Raw genomic sequence first — 21,280 nt, 5'->3', positions numbered from 1 at the left:
TCCTCTCAAGGAGCTCATGGGCTTACAGGAAAGGGGTGGAAATTCTACACATAATAAATGTGATTCGGTGGGCAAGACAAAAGCATTTTTATTATTGGATTATCTATAACAGAGCCACATTTAAATTTATTACAATACATAATCATTTTAATGAATCCATTCTAAAGGCAATAACCAATGTTTTTCCTTAAAAGCAAAAACTTTCCAATTTCTTTTATTCATAAAAAAATTCAAATTATCATTCTCTTTTAGTAGCTAAGAGGGAAAAAAATCAGCTAAGATGGTCATCTTATATTTTAACCCTGGCACAGGATGTAAACATGAAATAGGTAATATTTATTGATTTCACAGTAGTTGCCCGAAAATTGAAGATTATCTTTCTAATTTGTGCAAAGTCATCAACCTTCAGTCATGTAGAAAATTTTGTTCTCAGATTCACTGCTTTGTTAAAAGATTAGAGGACTGAGATGTATGTTAACCACTAGAACAGATTATACAAATATCAAGATACATTCAGAAGAAGTCAGTGATTTCCACCAATCACATGTGCGTCATGAAAGGTTCTTAGATGACAGCACCTCAGGGTGCTCTCCAGGATCCACAGCAAATACCAACACAGGGGGTAAGTCAGGCCATATATCTGGGCAGTCAACATAAAGGAATTGAATTTTAGGGCCCAAAAGTTCTAATGTAGAAAGGATTTGGAGGATATTATCAATATAAGCAGAAGAAACTCAAGCCCTTTGAAGCCTAAAGAAGGGACTGAGCTGGCAAATACATGAACAGTATCAAGAACCTAAGTCCTTATGAAGCTGTACTAGGACCAAAACAAATAGTAACCCAATGTTTAATTGGAATCCACCGAAAGTTTCCAAACTGGATGCAATGATAAAAAGTCCAAAGACTCATAACTTGTCTAGCCACTAAGCTAAACTACAGTACAGGAAAAAAATTATCCAAAACCTCAGCAAACAGAAAAGCTGAGTGGAATAATGAATATTTTAATCCAGCCAAGAGTTCATACTTTATTTCTAGGCATCAATGCCAGCATTTCTTGATGGATGGGAAATTTAATGTGCTAAGATATAGTGAAAGGTAAGAGTTGGTACTCAATAGAATTTATTCAGGAAAGACATTTTTTTGTTTTAAAAGGATCATCAAAGCTAGACTTTTAAGTAGGCAGCTTTTTACTGTTCTCTTAAAAACAGTTTCACTGATATATTTAAAGAAGGGTGTTCCAAGAAACTAATCAACATTATTGAAACAGCAAAGTCATGAAAGGAAATGAAAATGGCAAAATGACCTTGGAACAGACAAGAAGAAGGTCAGGGCAATTTTTGAAGGAGCAGGTCCAGTTGTGATCACGGAGATAAAGACATTGTAGGAGGGAAAACTGCAGTTTGGTGGAAAAAGGCAGAAGATAAACAGGATGGGAAACGGGCAGCAAGGTCAAGAGTGGGTGTCTGTGTTTGTTTTCTTTTCAATAAGTTGGAGGGAAGGGGAAGTTGGGCATATAAAGAAAAGACAGACGATGCTTAATGTGGGAATTCACAAGGGAAGCTCTCCCGAGGGAGGCCTCCACGTGGGAAGGTGGAGGACCCACACTCTCTATCTTCCACACCCTCCCCGCACACCCCAATTAGCACCCATCTCATTGATTCTCTACTATGCCTTTGGACTCTTCCCTACATTGCCTGGATGGTAACCAACCATAACATTACTATTTTCTACACGTGGTTATATTTTTACTCTTTATCCACTGATGCAAGGGGCACAGGGCTTACTTCCTTTACCTTCCTTGCATGGAGTTAAAATATGTCGATAATTAAGGTGATGAACAAAGCTCCTCTCACTCTAAAATGGTTACATTACTATGCTAAAAAAAAAGTATGCCCTTAATTATATTGCCTTAAGTTTCTGACGAAAAAAAAATAGGAATCTGCCTCTGTCACTAACATACAATTACTTATTTAGTCAACAAAGCTAATGAAACCAGAAAGAATCATTTTAAAAATTTCACGATTCCATAATACTATTAGGAAGTTTATTTTTCCACCTATAATCAATGTGGCTGTTTGGTGTTCACGAACCAAAGCACACTTTTGGGGACTGTTGAGAAGCCCAAATCTCCAAAATCATGCAGTATTATGTTCTTCCATTAGCCTTTCCCAATTCAAAAATTTTACCTGCCCAATCTTCATGGAAAGTTTAAATAAAACCATATATAAAGTTAAAGAGAATATTAATTTTTTAAATCGTAAAGAGAATTGACAATGACTGCATTTTCTCCAAATATACTTTTTCACTTAACTGCAATACTTCTAAAATCCTGTGTCGAGAAATCTTATTTTTTTGTCTTGATCTTTAAAATCATAGCTCCCCTCTGTGTAAAGCGTGTGAAGTGCTATTGTCTCTGGCAATCACATTACTTATGCAAAGTGAATGGATGTGGACTTTGCTACAGGCTTCAAGATTAGATTCATTTTGCTCAGTGTGCTAATTCTAGCATAACATTCTCCCCTAGAATACAGATTTTCTTTCCTAATATTTTATCTTTGTGTTAGAAATGTGAATTCTGGATCAGTAGAATGTATAAAATGCGTGTCTGTGTTGCCAAATTTTCCTGGTGTTTGGTTTGCCCTTAAACTTTTTTCTTTGGTTATCTTTTTGAGCTATACTTATTTTTATGTACAAAGTATTATATTGAAGCCACTTTTTAAACTTGACTTCTGACTGGTTCAAAGTATTATTCCTGGCATCAACTCTTTCTACAATTTGAAGGGCTCCTCTTTATGTTATTTAATATACAATCTGCTGTGGTCTAAATGTGTCCCCCCAAAATTCATATGTTGAAATCCTAATCCCCAAAGATGATGGTATTAGGAGGTGGGGTCTTTGGGAGGTGACTGGGTCATGAGGTGGAGCCCTCATGAATGGGACTAGTGTTCTTATAAAAGAGACCCCACAGAGCGTCCTAGCCCCTTCCACCATGTGAGGGCACAGCGAGAAGGTGCCGGCTATGAACCAGAAGGAAGGACCTCATCAGAATTTGACCATGCTCTTGGGTTTTCCAGCATTCAGAATTACAAGAAATAAATTTTTGTTGTTTATAAGCCACCCAGTCTGTGGCACTTTGTTATACCCACCTGAACGGACTAAGTGTAAGAGCATCACTAACTCGATTCTCGAGTAAGTCTCCACCACAACCTTCTTCACTTTTGTTTAAATGATCAAATATTCCAAGTTACCCAATGAATTTGAAATAAAGATCACTAAGGCAACCATTACTGTCAAAAGGGACTAAAAAAGAATCACTCATCTCATTTTTTTCTCTGCTCTACACCTATCTGAAAATTCTCATTGTCAATAAGAATGAAAAAAACCAAAAGCCTTGGTTTCCAGTATTTTCAAAACCATATTTATATTATCACTTTGCCTTTTTTATTAAGACAAAGAAGTTTATTTTCAGTAATAGTCTTGAAAAAGTGACTAGTAATTTTAGGAGCTGTTGCTACCATTTCTTTTAAATTTTATGTGTGTTCAGATCAAGAAGAGGAGACTCTAGCCAATCTTGTCAAGAGTCAAGAATAAGCATTGTTCCCAGTACATCACTACAAAAGATAATGATGAATTTGAGGTTTCAAATATATTCAGGTACAAGCCCCTGGCCAGAATAAGTAGGGTATTAATTATATCAGGAACCCTGATTGGGAGTGGGACATTGGTTTCATTCCCCTGCCTGCATCCTGAAATAGCTCCCCAGTTCCCTCACACAACCCTGAGAAGAAAGGAGAGACCCCTCAAAACAACTGAACTGCCCCACCAGCTCTGTAGGATGGGGAGTTTGAATAGAACTTCATGCTGGTTTTGAGCATTGCTCTTCAAAGTCTAGCGGCATCGGGATCACTCAGAGGACTTATTAAAACACAGACTGCCAGGCCACACTCCCAGGGTTTTTGATGCAGAAGGTCTGGGATGGGGCCCAAGAATCTGCATTTCTAATAAGTCCCAGGTAATGCTGCCCATGGTGATCAAAGGGCCACGCTTTGAGAACCCTTTATTTAGAGCTGTAGACAAGTGGTCTATCTCTCACACCTGAATTTGTCGACCTGCTATAGTAAGTTGAGGACAGGTTACGGACAGCTTTCAATGTCAGATTCAGGAGGTTTCTGAAGAGCTAAGAGATTAAACAATGGCAGTTTTACACAATTGCTGGCACTCTTGTAAAACTTAAATTAGACATTACTTAGGACATGCATCTTTGATACTTAGCCCCAGCTGGCCCTCAGATTGGTGCAGGTCAGACATCCTCCAGAGTCAGGGCCCTGTCCCATCTCTTGCAGGACCTGATCCAAACCTCCCCCCTCTCCCTACCACATCCCAGCTCCCATCACTGTCAGCAGATAAGTGTGCCTCTGACTTCATCAGAAAATATGGAACTTCTTTCATTCTCTGCTTCCCCTGCCACTTCCATTTACCTAAACCTACCCATAAACCCTTTTTGCACTCTTGGCAGTGTCCTGCCTCTTCTCGCCATCTCAATCTTACATGGGCACCTGATACCGTCTTTCTCAATTTTTCAGACCACCCACTATCAATCGACACTTTTCATTGGCTCCTTCTCTTCAGGCCACAAACATGCTCAAATCTCTCAAAAAGTATAATAACCAAATCCTTCCTTGGCTTGGCTTTCCCTGCTAGCCACCGCTTTGTCTCCTTCAGTTGTCTGAAGGAGTAGTCTATATTTTCTGTGTCCACTCTCTTCCCACCTCTCTCTCTAACCACCCGCAATCTGTCCCCACCGCTCCAATTTCATGCTCTCACTGAAGTCAGCGCCCCTCACCCTTCTTGCCTTTTTGATCTGTGGATTCCTTCTCTTCCTCATCCTGCAGCATCAGGGGCTCCAAGGTTGCACTCTTGTCCTCTTTAATTCGCATTCTATTTATAATTTTCTCCCTTGGAACAAATGACTTACTATATGCTGATCAGTATCATATGTATATTTTTAACTCCATTCTTGGCCCTGAGCTCCAGTATTTTCAATTACCTTTTAGGAATTTCCAGGCCCTCACTTGGAGCAAGCCCCAGACTGCTAATTTTCTACCCCCAACCCAAGCCTGCTCCTCCTCCTCTATTTTCTGTCCTAGTCGCTGGCATCACCAATCTTTCACTCAGATGCATAAGGTAAGAAATATCAGAACCGTCTTTGACTCTGCTCTCAAATCAAGTCAGTTGGTCACAACGCCTGCTGGATTTTCTCTCTCACACTTGAGTTCTCCTCCACAAGCTCACCATCTCTGCCACCTCCAAGTTCTGGCTTTCACCTCGATGATCAAATTAGCCTTATAACTGGATTTCCTGTCTCTAGGTTTAGCATGCTGGTGTGGAAAAGAACACAGTTTTGGGCCACATATATCTGGGTTCAAATCCCAGTTTCCCTTCTTTCTCATTGAGCACATCAGGCAAGTTATTTAAGCTCTCTTATGCCTATTTCTCCTTATATAAAATGGGATAATACTATCTACTCATAAGGTTACCATGAGGACTTAATGGACTAATGTATGTAACACATTTAGTGTAATGCCTGGCACATGGTATAACCTCAATAAATGTTGCTCTCGCCCCCACCCCTGCAAATTCATCTTCCATAGAAAACTCTCTAAAATTAAATTTTGATTAATTCATTCCTAAAATGACTTGTTACCATTTATAAAATAAAAGTAAATCTACATAATCAGGTATAGACCTATCTTTCCAGCCTCATTGCACGCCATTCCCTAACTGGATCTCTACCTTTCAGCCATTTAGATGAAAATGGCCGCTCGTTTGTTGATTCAGCTGCTGGAATGCAGCCTGGTCCTCTGTTAGCCAGGCAAACTACTACAACAAAGTTCCTGCTTCAGTGTGAAGCCTTCCCTGACTATGGTTTAATGATGAAACTCGGTATGGTGGGGAGCTGAGGGATGGAGAGAGGGCAGTGTAATGTGTTTTAATCCTCTCTCCCTCTCTGGTGTCCTCACTAAAATTGCAGAAATTAGCATCTTGTTTGGCAAGCCCCTCTTTTGCATCTCCCCTCCTCATTCTTGGTTGTCTCATAGCATTTTCTAGAAATTGCTATTAGTACTTATTTCACCTGAACCAACCACTGGCTGCTCTCCTCCTTCCCGGATGTTTCCACCATGCCTCAGTGTCTCCCATTCCATGATAAACTCATGTGCCTCCATCCTTGGCCTCTCATGGAAACCTCTCTCTTCTGCTGTCTCAGTGGAATCCTCCCTCTCCCACAAGCTCACCACCTCCCCTGCCGTCTCCTCAAGTAGAAGTTGTTCATTAGCTCGTATCCAATTTCAGAACAGTGAGAGGGCCAGCTTCCTATTTGCTCTCCAGGGCTGTTTCATGGCTCCTCAGCCCTCCTGTGAAAAGCCCTGCTTCTTTAAAGCTCAGGCCATTTTTGTGTTCCATCCTTTAACTCTTTGGATCTCTCTTCCTACTTCATTGAAGACTTTAGCACTGGGATCACCATCTCCTTTTCTGTCTCAGTCTTGCCTTTTTCCTGGCCCACTTCAAAGCACACAGCACACTAGCACCTTGACCTTTTACTTCTATGACCCCTTCAATTCCAGTGAACTTCACCTTCACTTGATGTCAGCTACAGACATGACCACATACTAGATCTTTTTTTTTTAAATCACTTGGAATTGTTTCAGTTGTGAATTGCTAAATCCAAAACATCTCACTTTCTAACAATAGTCTCTTATTTTACTAATACTCTTATCCTATTCCTTCCTTCATACCTCTTCTTTGATCTTACAGGGGCTTCCAACCCCTCATTCCCTTTACTTTCCCCTGTTTTCATTTTCTTTCTGCTCCAGTTGAGAATCCTTGGTTTCTAACATCAAACGCTCTCTCATCCTTATCTCCAAATCTCATGTTCTATTGTCCCCCCACCACGTTCTGGTAAAGCTCCAGTCCAGGATCCACCTAATTATCCCCCTCATCCACGTCCATATTTGTGCTGCTAAGCTCTCTTGGAGGAAATCAGGCCTGAAGATTGATGCCACTAAAATATTCTAGTCTCCAACCCAGCTGGGTCCTCCACACTGCCCAGAGTCCATCTTTGTTTCCCTAATCAGCTCTTCCTGTTCTCTTCTGTGACCAGCTGAAACCTCTCCCTTCAGGATCTCCACTTCTCACTCAGGAGCATATGTCATCTCCTACTCCACTGAGAAAACAGCATCACATGACAGTTCTCTCTGCTTCCATTCACCAAACCTACATACTTCCAAGTATTTTTCCCCATCCCTTCCTGTTCTTTTGTTACAACATAAGAAATGCCATTGCCCAAATTTAAAACTCACCCCCCGCCCATGCTATGCGTCCCATGCACTCCAACATTTTCAGGGCCTTTCTCCGCTTTACACTTATAGATTTTCCATTCTTTTTCTTTACCGGTTCTTCTACAACAGCAATATCCTCAGGAGTCTCTAAAACTTTTTTAAAAAACCAAAACAGAGATAAAAGAATAAAAGAGAAAAAAGAAGAAAATCCCTCTCTCCACCTCCCGTCTTCCTCTCCTCAAAGCCAAACTTCTCAATTTTTCTCCAGTGCTTCTTTGCCTTTCGCTTACTTCCTAACCCATTGTAATCTGTAACCCATTCTCCACACACTTCAGTGAGACTGTACTTACCATGGGCAGCAGTGGCTTTGAGTTGCTAAATACTATGGACATATTTCAGTCTTGATATTATTTCTCTAAAGTAGTTGTTACTGTTGATTACTCTCCCCTCTTTTGTTTTTTAGTCTTTTGTTATAGAAAATTTCAAACATATTCAGAAGTAGAATAATATCAATATCCAGCTTCAATATTTATTAATCCATAGCCAATCTTATTCATTTATATCCACAAGCTCTCAATTGCCAAGTGATTATTTTGAAGTAAATCCCTGACATCATGATTTCTTCTATAAATACTTCAGTGGGCATCTCTAAAACAATAAAACCACTTAAAATGATCACATCATTATCACATCTAAAAATAATAATTCATAAATATCAAATATCCAGCCAATATTCACATTTTCCTAACAGCCATCTAATTTTTTTAATAGTTTATTTGAATCAAGATCTGTCTAGTATCCATATTTTGAGATTGGTTGAAATGTCTCAAGTTTTGTTTTGTCCTAGTTTGTTTTGATACATAGTTTCCACCTCCATTTCTTTTTTTCCTTTGGAAAAATCTTTTGGTTTTGTGGCAGAAATGAGATCAACTGTCCTATAGATTTCCCAATAGTCTGGATTTGGCTGATTCCATCTTGTGGAATCATTTAACATTTTGCATCTCGATCTCCTATTGCCTCTAAATTCAGAGATCTGATAGACTGATAAGATTAGGTTTGGATTTAGGGGGCAAACTTGCTTCAAAGGTGGTATTGTATACCTCCGTAGTTATCAAGGTTGTTTCTAATTTTACAATGTTTTCAGCAACAATTACTACCTGGATCATTAGGGATTGCAAAATGATTGATATCCAAACCCCATCATTTCTTCTTCCTATAGTAGCTGGACTATTTCTATAAAGAAAAACTTCCCTTCATCAACTATTTAATAACCCTGAAGTACATATCATATAGAAAAGACAGAATAAATGTTTGATTCTTTCAGAATAAATGATTGATCAATTCTTTCTTTTACTTGTCAGTTTTCAAAATAATGAGTTAGTCTCGCTAGTATTCTCCAAAGATGACTGGTGAGGGCTTTGTCTTTTTTCAGTATCATTATGAACTCATGAATCTATTACCCTTATTGATATTCTTTCGCCAGTAGAAGCTTATTGAACTTGGCTTCCAAGTCCTTTGACAAGAAATTTGCAGTGTTTGGTAGCTTTCTTGCTTTCTATTATGACAAAGTATTCCAGGTTCATTTTGTACATTTCCTGCTCCGGATCTAGAATTAGTAATTTTGGTTTCTTTTAGTAAAATTGGTATTTAGAGGGCACAATCTTGGACACCAGGAATGTCATTGCTACTAGATTGGCCGTGGTTTTGAGACCTTTTTGTTAGAGCTGTGAAAATGTATTCTTTTGCAAGTAAAGGTAACACACACCATGAGTTCTTACTAATACTTTCAATTCAAATGCAGAATCATTACAGAGTTTTTACTTAACTTTGTGCATTTGTATCTCTTTTCAACCCACATGATAATATCAATTCTCAGTGACACCAACACAGCCATTTAACTTATCTCATGATAAAGACACAACAGTATCAGAGTAACAGTAACAATATGACCACCAGCAATATGAGTACTAAAAGAAGTTAAAGCTTTTTTTTTGTAGTCCTTCTCATCCTTAAAATATATCCCTTTTGGAATATATAGTCAAAATACAGGGTTTTAAAGTCACTTAGAATCATTCCATACTAAACTTTTGCCTCCAATTTGAACCACATTAAGGTTGATTTGTTTCATATTACTTCAAATATTTTAGGGAGCAATTTTAAATTTATTTTATTTTGTTTTATAACTATGTAATCTTTACATGGTTCCCAAACCAAATATACAAACAAGGTATATTCAAAAAAGTATGGCTATTATCTTTGTTTCTTTTAGCCTCCTGTCTCCTTATAAGTAATATTTTTGTGTGTGTGGTTTATCTTTCCAAATTTTAAAAATACATAAATAAATATTAAACAGCGGCAGTGTACTCTTTACACTTTTCTCCACTTTGCTTTCCTCATTTAAAGATATATCCTAGAGATCACTCCATAATAGTATGTAGACGTCTTTTTCATTTCTTCCTACACTTGAATAGCACTCCTTTGCATGGATGGATCATACTTTTGATTTGTCCAGTGCTCTATTGATGGAATTTTGGGTTGTTTCCAGTCTTTTGCTATTCCAAGTAGTCTTTCAATGAATATCCTTCTGCTTATGTTTTTTTTTCTGGTATATTTCTAGTATCTATTTTTGCTAGTATGCCTTTGGCATAGATTCTAAAAGTGGGAACTGCTCTGCCAATGAGCAAATATGCATGTATTATTTTTAGATATTGCCAAATTCTCCTCCATAGTGTTGTACCATTTTGCATTTCCTACAGCAATGCTTGAGAATGGTCAGTTTCTTTCAGTCTCATCACAGAGTATGTTATCTTTTAGATTTTTGTCAATCTAATAGTTGAAAAGAGGTTTCTCAACTTGGTTTTAGTCTGCCTTTCTCATATAAGTGAGGTTGTTTTTCATACAGTTAAGAGCTAATTCTGTCCTCTTGACACATTTCCTCTCCATTAATACCCAGAAGCCACACACACAAAAATTCTAATTTTTTTCCTATTTCTTGGGTTGTTACACTTAATCTCCTTTTCTAGTTCCATTTCTCCTGTTTATTTCCTAAACATTCCTCTTTCTCTGGATTGTGTCTTAGCATTTCTTTTAAAATCCACTCCTTTGACTGTAATAATCATTGCTATTCGGACTGCTACTAAGTGCATACCTGCAGCCCAGAGCTCTTCCTCTGCTTCTGTCCCACATATTAAACTGTCAGCGGAGATCATGGATTGTGCTTCCTGGGCACCTTAAACTCAAGGTGCACAACACACTTCCCCAACATGTCCTGTCTTTGGTGTTCTCCAGTGTAGTGAATGCTACCACAAATTACCAGTTGCTCTAGTCATAAACCTGAGTTTTTCCTAGTGACTTCCTTCCCCCCCACCCCCCTGCCCCGAGGAAGATTTGTCCTGAGCCAATATCTGTTGCCAATCTTCCTCTTTTTGCTTGAGGAAGATTTGCCCTGAGCTAACATCTGTGCCAATCTTCCTCCATTTTGTATGTGGGGTGCCGCCACAACACAGCCACTGAACGTGGTGTAGCTCTGTGCCCGGGAATCGAACCCTGGGCCGCCAAAGCCGAGTGTGCCAAACTTAACCACCAGGCCATGGGGTTGGCCACCTGGTGACTTCCTTTTTCACCTTCCTTATATCAAATCAATCAGCAGTTTCTATGGCTTTTATCTCTTAAATGATTCTCAAATGCATCTGCTACCCTCTATTCTGACTACTGGTCTAAGACACTGTCATTTCTCCTCTGGACCACTGTACCTTCCTTCTAGGTGGTCTTTCCTTTTCTTGCTCCCAAACATGGTCAGAATTACCTTTGAAAATACAAATAATATAGTGCCATTTACTAGCTTAAAAACATTCAAAGGCTAAAAAAAAAAAATTAAAAAAAATTAAACCAAATAAAAAGAACCACCCAAAAACCAAAACATCCAAGTCCCAAGTCATATATTTCGATAGGTACCTATGTATGTAAGTAAGTGCTACAAGGTCCAGACAATCAATACTAAACTGATAACAGAGGTCACCTCTGGGCAGAGGCCTGGGGTGGTAGGCAGTGAAGTGGATGTCATGGGTAGAGTTAGTGTTGGTGAGGGAGGACTTCCGTTTCATCATTATTTGAAATTTTTACAATTAGAATGTTTTCAAGTATTACCTATATATTTTAAAACAAAATGTACTAAGAAAGCGAGGCTTGACTAGCTGTGAGGCAGACCGGGATCACCAGCAGTCTGTATGAATTCCCAAAGCCAGGTCCCCTGGAAGAGATTTCAGATTCTCTACAACTCTCCCCAGGGAACAAAAATGGTCCTCTTTGCCTTTGTAATACCTGAGAATTTCAATCAGGGTATTCTTACCTTTGTGGTCCACAGTTTGACGGTCCAGTCAAACGACGACGTGACAAACAGGTGTGAAAAATCGATTGCGCCCACTGCCATGTGGCAGTTAATTCCTGTCACTGGCCCTTGGTGACCTTCGAAGACCTCACCGATACCTGCTTTGCTGCATGAAGACCACATGTGAGCAGAATTTCAGTAACCTTTGCAAAGCACTGATGGCTTTAAAAAAAATACTTGTTGCTGCATGATGACTTCTCCGTAATTTAGAACAACGATTGCCTACCAAAAATGAAATCACTTTCATATTTACCTTGAGAGAAATAATGCTAGACTACTTTTGGTGATTAAAAAACAATATGGGGCAATATAATCTTTTTAATCTTCAGAATTGAATATCAAGTTTTACCATTTAATCCATTTTTCAGGAGTTACCCAAATCCCATCATTGTTGATGTAGCTACTTTGATAAAAAACATATATACTTAGATAGCAGAAGCTTTCATAAGACCATTTTATTCTTGTGATGACATTTGGCACATGTTCCATTTTAATTCCTTTTGGGGAGCCTATTGGCTATAAAACTCCATACATCTTTACATACATACATCTTTTTTTTTTTTTTTTTTTGGTGAGGAAGATTGGCCTTGAGCTAACATCTGTTGCCAATCTTCCTCTTTTTCGCTTGAGGAAGATTGTCCCTGAGCTAACATCTGTGCCAGTCTTCCTCTGTTTTGTATATGGGATGCCACTACAGCATGGCTTGATGAGTGGTGTGTAGGTCTGCACCCAGGATCCGACCTCACAAACCTGGGGCTGCCAAAGTAGAGTGTGCAAACTTAACCACTATGCCACTGGGCCGGCCCCTCAAGGAAATGTCTTAAAATAAGTTGACCTACCTGAAAATGTAGTACTTTGTGGAAACCCTTGCCACCACAAAATAATATGCATAACTTAAGTGTAATATGGAGAAAATGATGTTTTGACTGAAAGCAGAGGAGAAATTTACAAATCCACTAAATATAAATTCCATAAGGGCTGGTGCCTTTTCTTGTTGCCAAGTCCTTAGCATATGCTCAATAAATATTTATTGAAAGAAACAGCAAAGGAAAAGAGACAAACTTCTGCCTTTTTTTTCCCCACAGAAGTGCATTTGAGAAATAGTGATACACATTTTGAAAGTTATCCACAGACGTATGTCACATATTTAACTAAGCTGGGATTACTTCCAGCCCCCTATTATCACATAATAGTCCACACATGATCATACCCAATTAGGAAATATACCAAAATGCTATATTTTAAAAATCTGTGTGCATGAGGTTATAAATATTACAAATACATAGAGATTGTGGAATCTAAATATTATGTCACTAAGAGCAAAAATGAATTAGGTTATTAAAACCTTTGGGCTTCTGGAGCACCAATGTGTTGATGAGCTGAGCGAAATTTGAAATCATGAGCGAACTGCTGCAGCGTGTGCTCCGTGTAACAGGCACTCAAAAATTATGCCCAGTGAAACTGCTAACAGCGGTTCCACACGTGATCATTTAAATTTGTTCTAATGAACACGAGGAACTGATCTTTGAAGTGGCCCCTGGTGAGACTCCACTTGCTCTTAACAGCATCCTGAAAGGGTTTATAGGGTGCAAAATGAGGACCTTGTTTAATTTATGGAAGTGGATTTGCACCTTCTCTACATTAGGTGAAAAACAGAAATCCCCCACCCCTCCCCTATAGCCCTATATGACCCATTTAAAATTACTACGAAGTCAAGTGCTGCTACTTTACAACTTTACTCAGATCTGTATTTTATATTTCAGATGGATGGACCAATATAAAAAGCAAAACCAAGCTCGTTGTAAAAAGTTTTGTGGTTTGTACCTTAGGTACCCTTCTTTTGAACCACAGAGCATATTCTGATGGTGCTTGAAAAGGATAAGAGCCACAGATCAAAAATATTCATCAAGTAAAAGGTTATTTACATTAGAGAAACTGAAAAAAAATCTGAAAGTTGTCAATCAAAATATTCTGTAGTCTTCACAGATAATTAAGGTCCTGGATTAAGTCAATTGAACCTATGCCCTGTGATTCTAATAAATGTGAAGAGAAAGCTGAGACTCCTTGTTTGGCCCACTGCACTCTCTGTGCCTCTGTCACACCTATGGCATTCTACCCGCAGTGCAGATATTTGTGTGCTTACCTTTCCCACCATCATCAGTTCCTTGAAGACAGGAACCAGGTTTAAATGATGGCATGCCTGGCAGCATCTAGGAATGCCCTTTGCTCAAAGTAGGTGTGCAGTGACTGTTTGCATGAATGAAGAACTTAATTAGATCTTTTTATGCTTTCACAAAACGTTAACATGTGGTTTTAGCTAGTTTTTATGAAGTAGGACCATTGGGCATGGAACTATGAGGCGTATCTTCCTAGTCATCTTTAAATTACATGAGCAGGGAAAATACTGCTTGTTCCTACATGCAGAACAGTAGGAACACCACTGCGCATACTGTATGACCTAGACCATGGATGCCTGTTACTTCTACAAAACACAAAAACACAGGAGCGTGAACTTGAAACAATTTCTGGTTCCTAATTAAATCTAAACAGCCTGGGATGAGTGCAAGAGATGAAGAATCATTTGAATTAGAACTACTAAAGAGAAAGAGAAATTAAGCACCAAGATGAACACAGTGAGCCTTTCAAAAGATGTGAGGCCATTAGTTAATTATTGCATGCAATTGTATAATCTAGTCTAAATTATTGGATTCCACTTTATCCTGATGTTTTTACAGGGGCATTTGCCAATCTTTCAATCAAGGCAGAGTTCTTATCACCTGGAAACTTCATGGTGGCTTGTACATCTCATAGGATTCCAGCCTCTCCGATAGGGGGGAAGGGCCCTAACCCACTTCCCTAGATTATTTGGATATTGTCATTTTTTTAATCCCCATATAGATTTTTAGCTCTTCATTTACTATGTGCCAGGCACTGGTAAGGGAATCAATGATGAAATGGAAATAGTTTGGTAAGAGAAAAATGGCAGATAAATGAATAGTTGAGATGAAATGTGATTAATGCTATTGTAGATGCATATATAAAAATATATAAAATAGCAAATCTAACAGCCTGTAGTGCTATTCCATTTAGTCTACTTGAATTTTCACCATAGTAATTGTCACCTTAAACCATATATTTACTTCTTTGTTAGTTGATTGTCTTTAACCCTCAACCAGAATATGAACTCCCAGTCTGTTTTGTTTCTTACAGCACCCTATGATGTGATGGTGCCTGGCCCACAGTAGGTTCTTAGTAAACATTCCTTGAAAGAATGAATGAATAAAAGGAATGAAAATTCTATAAAACCATAGAGAAGAGAATAGTTTTCTTTGCCCAAGAGAGTCAAGAGAGGCTTCAATGTGGAGTGACCTCTGTGCTGGCTCTTAAAGGATAAGGCGGAATTAACCAGGCCGGGAAGCAAGAAATACCAGACCCAGCAGAAGAAATCAAATGTACAAACTCATGGAAGTATGGTGGGATAAGCAATATTTGGGGACTGTTATCACTGATGGGTCCACAGCTGAAACCTGAAGGCTGAGGCTGGGAAGGGGCAGGTAGTCAAGGGTCTCATATGATATGCTAAGAAGCTTTGACATTTTTCCTCATGAGTAAAGGTTTACAAATGGATAATGACCAGAGCAGATGGATCTACAAGAGAATGAAGACTTGAGGCTGTGCTTTGCATTTCTTCCAAAATGCCTTTCTCATAATGCAAGGTGGTTATAATCCAGAAAGTGATAACAGACTTTGGGAAATGAGGAACACGTCATTGGTAAGAAAACAGAAAATCACCTTCCATGACGACAGGCTGTGTAGACTGTGCCCTCCTCACTGCCAACCACGAAGTTATTGACGTCTCCCGTCGGGAAAGCCATTCCGGTAACAGCCACAGGCTTGGACTTATTGTACACCAGCTCCATGCTCTCCTACCAAAACACGGCATGGTTACATTCCCTCTGTCAACTCCTTGCCATGCCAAAGATAGCACGGAAAAATCATTTGGCTAAATCGTCTGTTTGCTTTTCACACAGCGTTACAAAAGACCCCGGCTGTGCCAGAAACCACGCTTTACTGCCCCTGACATTCATGCTTCTGTGTATCTATGGTTTCAGGCCGGCTGGATTTCATCAGTGTGTGCTGCTGCTTCTTAAGTCAGGCAGACGTGACAGGTGAGAATTTTGAAACTAATGGTGCAGAAACTAAAGATAATACTGTAATGGTTACACTTGTCAGCCCCAGGCTTTAATAAAACACACAATACCCTTTTATTTACAAACATTTTCACAATCAATTGTTCATGAGAATACACATGTATTAATATCACACGTACTAAACACATTTGTCAAAGCAGGAGTGTGTGTCCTCCATGGACTAAAACCAGAAAGTTGTCACTCAGGTCATAAAAACCAGATTTCAACAGGGACCAGATTTCATGAAGGGCGGCTGTTGGGGGTACAGGTTTTAAGCCTGCAAAGAATGGTGTTTTAATAAGTCTTTAAAATAGGAAATGAGAGTCTTTATCTAAAATGATTTTCAAAATCAGGAATTAAAATGTATTTGAAAAGACATTCTGCAGAGTTAAGTTTAACGACAATGAAGAGTCAAACTAACATCCCTGAATATTTCTGGCTATTTACATCGAACAGCCTACTTTGTGTACCTGAAATAATTTAAAAAAATCATTCTAGGGGATCACATCATTATAGTTGCTTGAGAGTTTAGCCTTTTTTGTGCAAACAAATAAACCAGGCCATCTCAGCCAAGAAGTCCATAAATCTGAAGCACATGCTAACCGGCTGGGTAGCGCAGACCATATGGTCATGTGACATGCTGGCAGTGCGTGAGATCCACATACAGCGAGCGCATCTGTGAGGGGAGGCTATGACAATATAAGCAGAAAACTGAACCATCCAATGGTTTGCTCCATTGCTAAAATTAGCAGAGAGGAAGGTACAGTCTCTTGGTTGTCCACTTGGGAGAGACGGGGTCCAGGGCAACTGTCGGATGCTCCCACGTCTGCCTGCCATCCACGGCTGTGCCATGAAACTCTCAATCTTTGTATGGAGACAGGAGTCTGTGGGCATGCTGAAACTAATAAAAAGGGTCTTGTAGCCTCTGTACGACTGGTTTTAACCTAAACAAATACACGTTTAATCAGCAAAATGGGCAATTAAAAATTCCTAATTAGAGGGTTCACTCTAATATCTGTTTGTAATCTCCATGCTTTTAAAGCAAAACAACATATTGCTGAGAATTTTAAGACAAAGCCATAAAATACCCACACACAACTCCTGACTTGTATAATGTTAAGGTCAGCAAAAATAGAGGAACTTAAATTGTAAGGAGCTTATTAGCTTTTTTCTCTCTCTCTTTTTTTCCCCCTAAAATAATAAAAAGAACTCATTTAGTCTTAGTATTCTCTACATCTGCATTTTGTGGAGACTTATGGAAGGTTCTTTATGGTTTCCATATTTCCCTATGCACTTTGAAATTTTAATGTCTTCTAAAATTGTGAGAGAGACATTCTAGGGTCGTTATTCCAGGAAAGGGAACAGGAATGTTAAAATTGAGAATTATCTCCCACGTATCTTTTACAATTTTCTTGATGTTTCTTCACATTTTTGTCAAAGGCTATAACAATGAACTCTTCTCTGCATTTTTAGTTGAAGGACAGTGAAGTACTTTTTCCTCCACAAAGAAACGTGGAAAGAGCGTGTATATGTGTGTGTTTATTTGCGAATGTGTGTGTCTTCTTGTGTGTATGTATACATACGTATATTCTGAAAGTTGCATTTAGATGCCTCCTCTCAATGGTCTCTTTCTGCTCCTTTGTTTGGTTCCCATCACTGCAATCAGGAGTGGTCTGGAAACTTTGGAACATTCTCATTTTTGATTTCTCATTTGTTGAGCAAAGAATGGCAAGAGCCATACCAGCAAACATTCCAGAGGAGAAAACAGATGGTTCGACAAATTCTTCACACACACGGGCGGTAGTCTAGGCTACGGATACAAGCAAGGGCTTGGATTTCTGTTTTGCTGGAATACCTTTTCTCCAAGGCAAGTACCCATAAGGGATTGCTCTGGGGAGCTCCAACCTCGTTTGCATTTGTTTAACAATGCTGTAGGGTAAGTACAATTCCTACCACAGGCAACTTCCATAATTACTATGCTTTAAATGGATTATCTCATTTTCACTTGAAACTGACCTAAGGATTAACGTATTACAATAATTACATGATTTGTGGTAAAGGAAATGGGTTTTGGCTTCAAGAGGAGACTGCTGAAAGCAGGCCCTACTCTTTCAAGTGCATCCATTGGTTTTAGCTCCTATAGGATGTGAGGGTTTGGCTTTTAGAAACTATGTTCCATTAGGCAGGTATCTCTTTTAACCAGGATGCTCTTATGTGTAGGGGAAAACAAACCCACCTGTGGAGTTGAGAGCATGTCCAGGCTCCAGGAGCACATTTTACCATCAGTAGAGACAGTGATAAGGTTATGAGCATTCTGGGTCCCAACAACATTTACACAGTACACGGGATGCTGCAAAAACATAAACACAGAGGATCAGACACTGATCCAAGAGGAAATGCTTACATTTGAGTGTCAAACACATTACTCTAAAACATGGATTAAAGAGTGACATAATCCTACAATAATACAAGCCTAAGGTCATTTGCCACTTTTGATTTGAACCTGACTTCTCTCTAAAAGCTCTGGCAGCAACACATAGCAGTGGAAATATTTACAAAGCTCCACCTTGCTCAGTCAGATGCAATGCAACAGAGCTCAAGGAAGCTGGAGCAAATGAGGGTTGACAGGGCAGAAGCAGCACAGGGAGGTGAATGCGGATTACTTGAATGAGTCTCCACTGCATAGTTTGGCTTCTAAGCTCACAATGAGTGATGGGAAGAGACAGTCTTCAAAAGGGTAGAACCATTGACTTCTTGAAGGAATAAGTGTTACTAAATCTGAAGTTTAATGCATTATAGTCACAGTGCCAAACATTTGTTAACATTCCTTTAAAAAGTGGTTAATACTCATCAGCCTCTTTAATTTGAGAGACATACTGGTGGTGGAAATTATTGGCACAGTGCACCTAGTAAGATAAAATTAGGTTCTTTTACTACAAATGTTACTGCAAAATCTAAGATAATGATAGATTTATTTTTCAAAATACCATTTGGGGTAGTATGGAGGCTTAGATTCAGTCAGGGCCTTGAGAAAGGTCATTTATACATCCAAGCAAGATGCTCTAACCTTCTGTCATAACTCTAGTAGTTTATCCCACTCTGTAGAATCCTAAATGGTAGGCTAAAATCATTTGCAGCTGCACATTAAATACTAAATGGAAGGTTAGCATAAGCAGAACGTAGTAGTAATTTGGGTTAGATTTCAGGGAGCTTAGCTATCAGTGGCCAAACCACAACTTAGCTGATGCTTCTCTGTGCAAATAGCTGATGGTCTAAGTCTTTCTCTTGATGAGTTACTGTCCATAATACCTAGCCACAACGACAATGAAACAATCTTTAATACTGGAAAGTTGATATTATAGAAGGGGTGATTCCCAAACTATTATTATCATATAAACTCCTGGTCAGAAGGAACTGTAATAATCATCTAGTGAAGTTACGCATCTGCCTCTACCAAGAGGTGGTCCGAACTCTGCTTAAATACCTTTCTTAAGGGGATCCAGTTTTTAGCACTAATTTCTGGGGAGTTTGTCCTTCCACCAATGGGGATAAAGAAAGCCCAAGGAGATACTTTTAACGCAGTGCCCTCTGGAATCATACAGATCAAGTCAAAAGAATACAGCTTTTTTTGCATATTTATAGATTGCTGTTATATTATCCACCCCCCACCCTCACCCCCAATCTTGTCTTACTCAGACTAATCATCCCCAGTTCCCCCAACTGCTCCTTGAGTACGTCGTTTTCAATACCTTCCCCATCCTGGTTACTCTCTTTCGCATGTGCTGTATTTTGTCTGCGCTCCTCTTACAGTGAAGTTCCGAGAATGAAACACAACTGTCTGTCTTATTCTGACCAGCAGAATATAGAAATCCAGGGAGCATTGAATTGTCACTTCTCATGTGATAAAAAAAATATGCCTGTATTAATGCATTCTAAACTAAGATTTGCTTTTTTTGCAATTGCATCACTTCTTTCACTCATGCTGATGGACAATCAACTGAGGTCCTATGTCTTTTTCACACGCTATTCCTATAGAAACTTTCAAATGAATCAGCTTTAGTGGATCTGGACAGTGGTAAGTACAGCAGAGATCTGGAACTAAATGTTATCCTGATCAGGTCTTTAAATATCAAGAGGACTGACTGGTTGTGGCCCTGTGGACAATGCTCGTGGTCAAGTCTGTGGTGGATGTGCAGCCTGCAGCAGTGCGAAACTCAAGCCACAAAACATGAAGCTTTGTGTGGAAATCAAGTGGAAGAAGGGATGAAACAAGCTCTCACCTACAAATAGCAGACTTAGCAAAACTGAAAAATAGGAAAGCAAGGTCCGGACATTGCTATGAACCTGAAATCTACCCAGTGTTTTTCAGCAAGAGTCCAGTGGAGTTTCTTTTGTTAACCACCAAGCATCAACACAAACCATCAAAATCCTAATGGATTGAGACCCTAAGGGTGTACGCAGTGGGGAAGGAAGGCATCTAGAAGAATGTGTAGAGCCAAACGCCTAGAGAAGGAATGCGTGTGGTAGCCCCTCCCTGGCTTTAATCAGTTTACTGGCCTGTGCTTTCATGAGTAATAAAACTCAGTTTAAAAGAAAAGGGAGAGATGTAAAGAAACTAGAACAGAAGCAGACACGTGGGCATGCCTACTCATACACACACACAAACACACACAACTCTACTTAATGGAAAGAAAAAAGCAACAGTACAGCTCATTTTTCCAGTATAGATGCCAGATTGTTTTTATTTATGTTAGGGATAAACTTACTGTGTGGCAGAGGACTTTGTTTTAATTAGGATTTCCTGTTGTCCCAAATGCATATGTGTAGTGGGTGTGAAAGGAAATTAGTTAGTAATCTGTAGTGGGCCTCTTTTTCTTTTTTGATCTTGGTACCAATCAGCCAGGCATTAGTGGAAGTTGAAAGACAGTCACAAAATTAACTGTGCACCGTTAAGTATGGATTCATCAAAACACAGCAAAAGAGAAAAAAATTTGTTTTTATTTTCTTACAGAAATTATGACTGATAATATTTGTTATCAGATATTATTCTGTTTGACAATACTAGTATTTTCGTTGTAATGATCTCATCCTAAGTTACTTGAAAAAGAAACATTAACTCTTTGGAAGAGCTGCTGGATTTGGATTCTCCCCAAAAGCTTACTGCTAAATGTTCTAACATTTGGATTAATAATTTTTTGACATTTTGGAAGATATGCTCACAAACACACCAGATATCCACATAGAGCCCAGAAGTGGTTTCATGCTTCTTGAGCACGCACCTGCATCAAACTCATCTTCTCCTGGGTCACAATTTTCTGTTATTAGTTTGGAGAAATGGGGTAGGCAAGAGCAATTTTCTAAGATTC

At 39.1% G+C, this 21,280-nt stretch overlaps 1 protein-coding gene across 8 annotated transcripts in view; it reads right to left on the bottom strand.

Moving 5' to 3' along the window:
* The window catches only part of DYNC1I1 (dynein cytoplasmic 1 intermediate chain 1), a 282,884-nt gene that overhangs the window by 42,105 nt on the left and 219,499 nt on the right, over nt 1–21,280 (bottom strand). For 6 of the 8 annotated variants that reach the window (XM_046670321.1, XM_046670327.1, XM_046670320.1 and 3 more), the window contains 3 exons: nt 18,151–18,264; nt 15,517–15,650; nt 11,686–11,830 (listed from right to left, as the gene is read on the bottom strand). In XM_046670321.1, coding sequence (XP_046526277.1) covers nt 11,686–11,830; nt 15,517–15,650; nt 18,151–18,264 — 393 coding nt within the window. Of the gene's footprint in view, nt 1–11,089; nt 11,143–11,685; nt 11,831–15,516; nt 15,651–18,150; nt 18,265–21,280 lie in introns of all 8 variants that reach the window. The other 2 variants (XR_006889871.1, XM_046670323.1) reach the window with 1 other exon arrangement.

The sequence above is a fragment of the Equus quagga genome, chromosome 8, assembly GCF_021613505.1.
Source record: "Equus quagga isolate Etosha38 chromosome 8, UCLA_HA_Equagga_1.0, whole genome shotgun sequence".
Classification (NCBI taxonomy): domain Eukaryota; kingdom Metazoa; phylum Chordata; class Mammalia; order Perissodactyla; family Equidae; genus Equus; species Equus quagga.
This window is presented reverse-complemented; position numbering and strand designations above follow the sequence as displayed.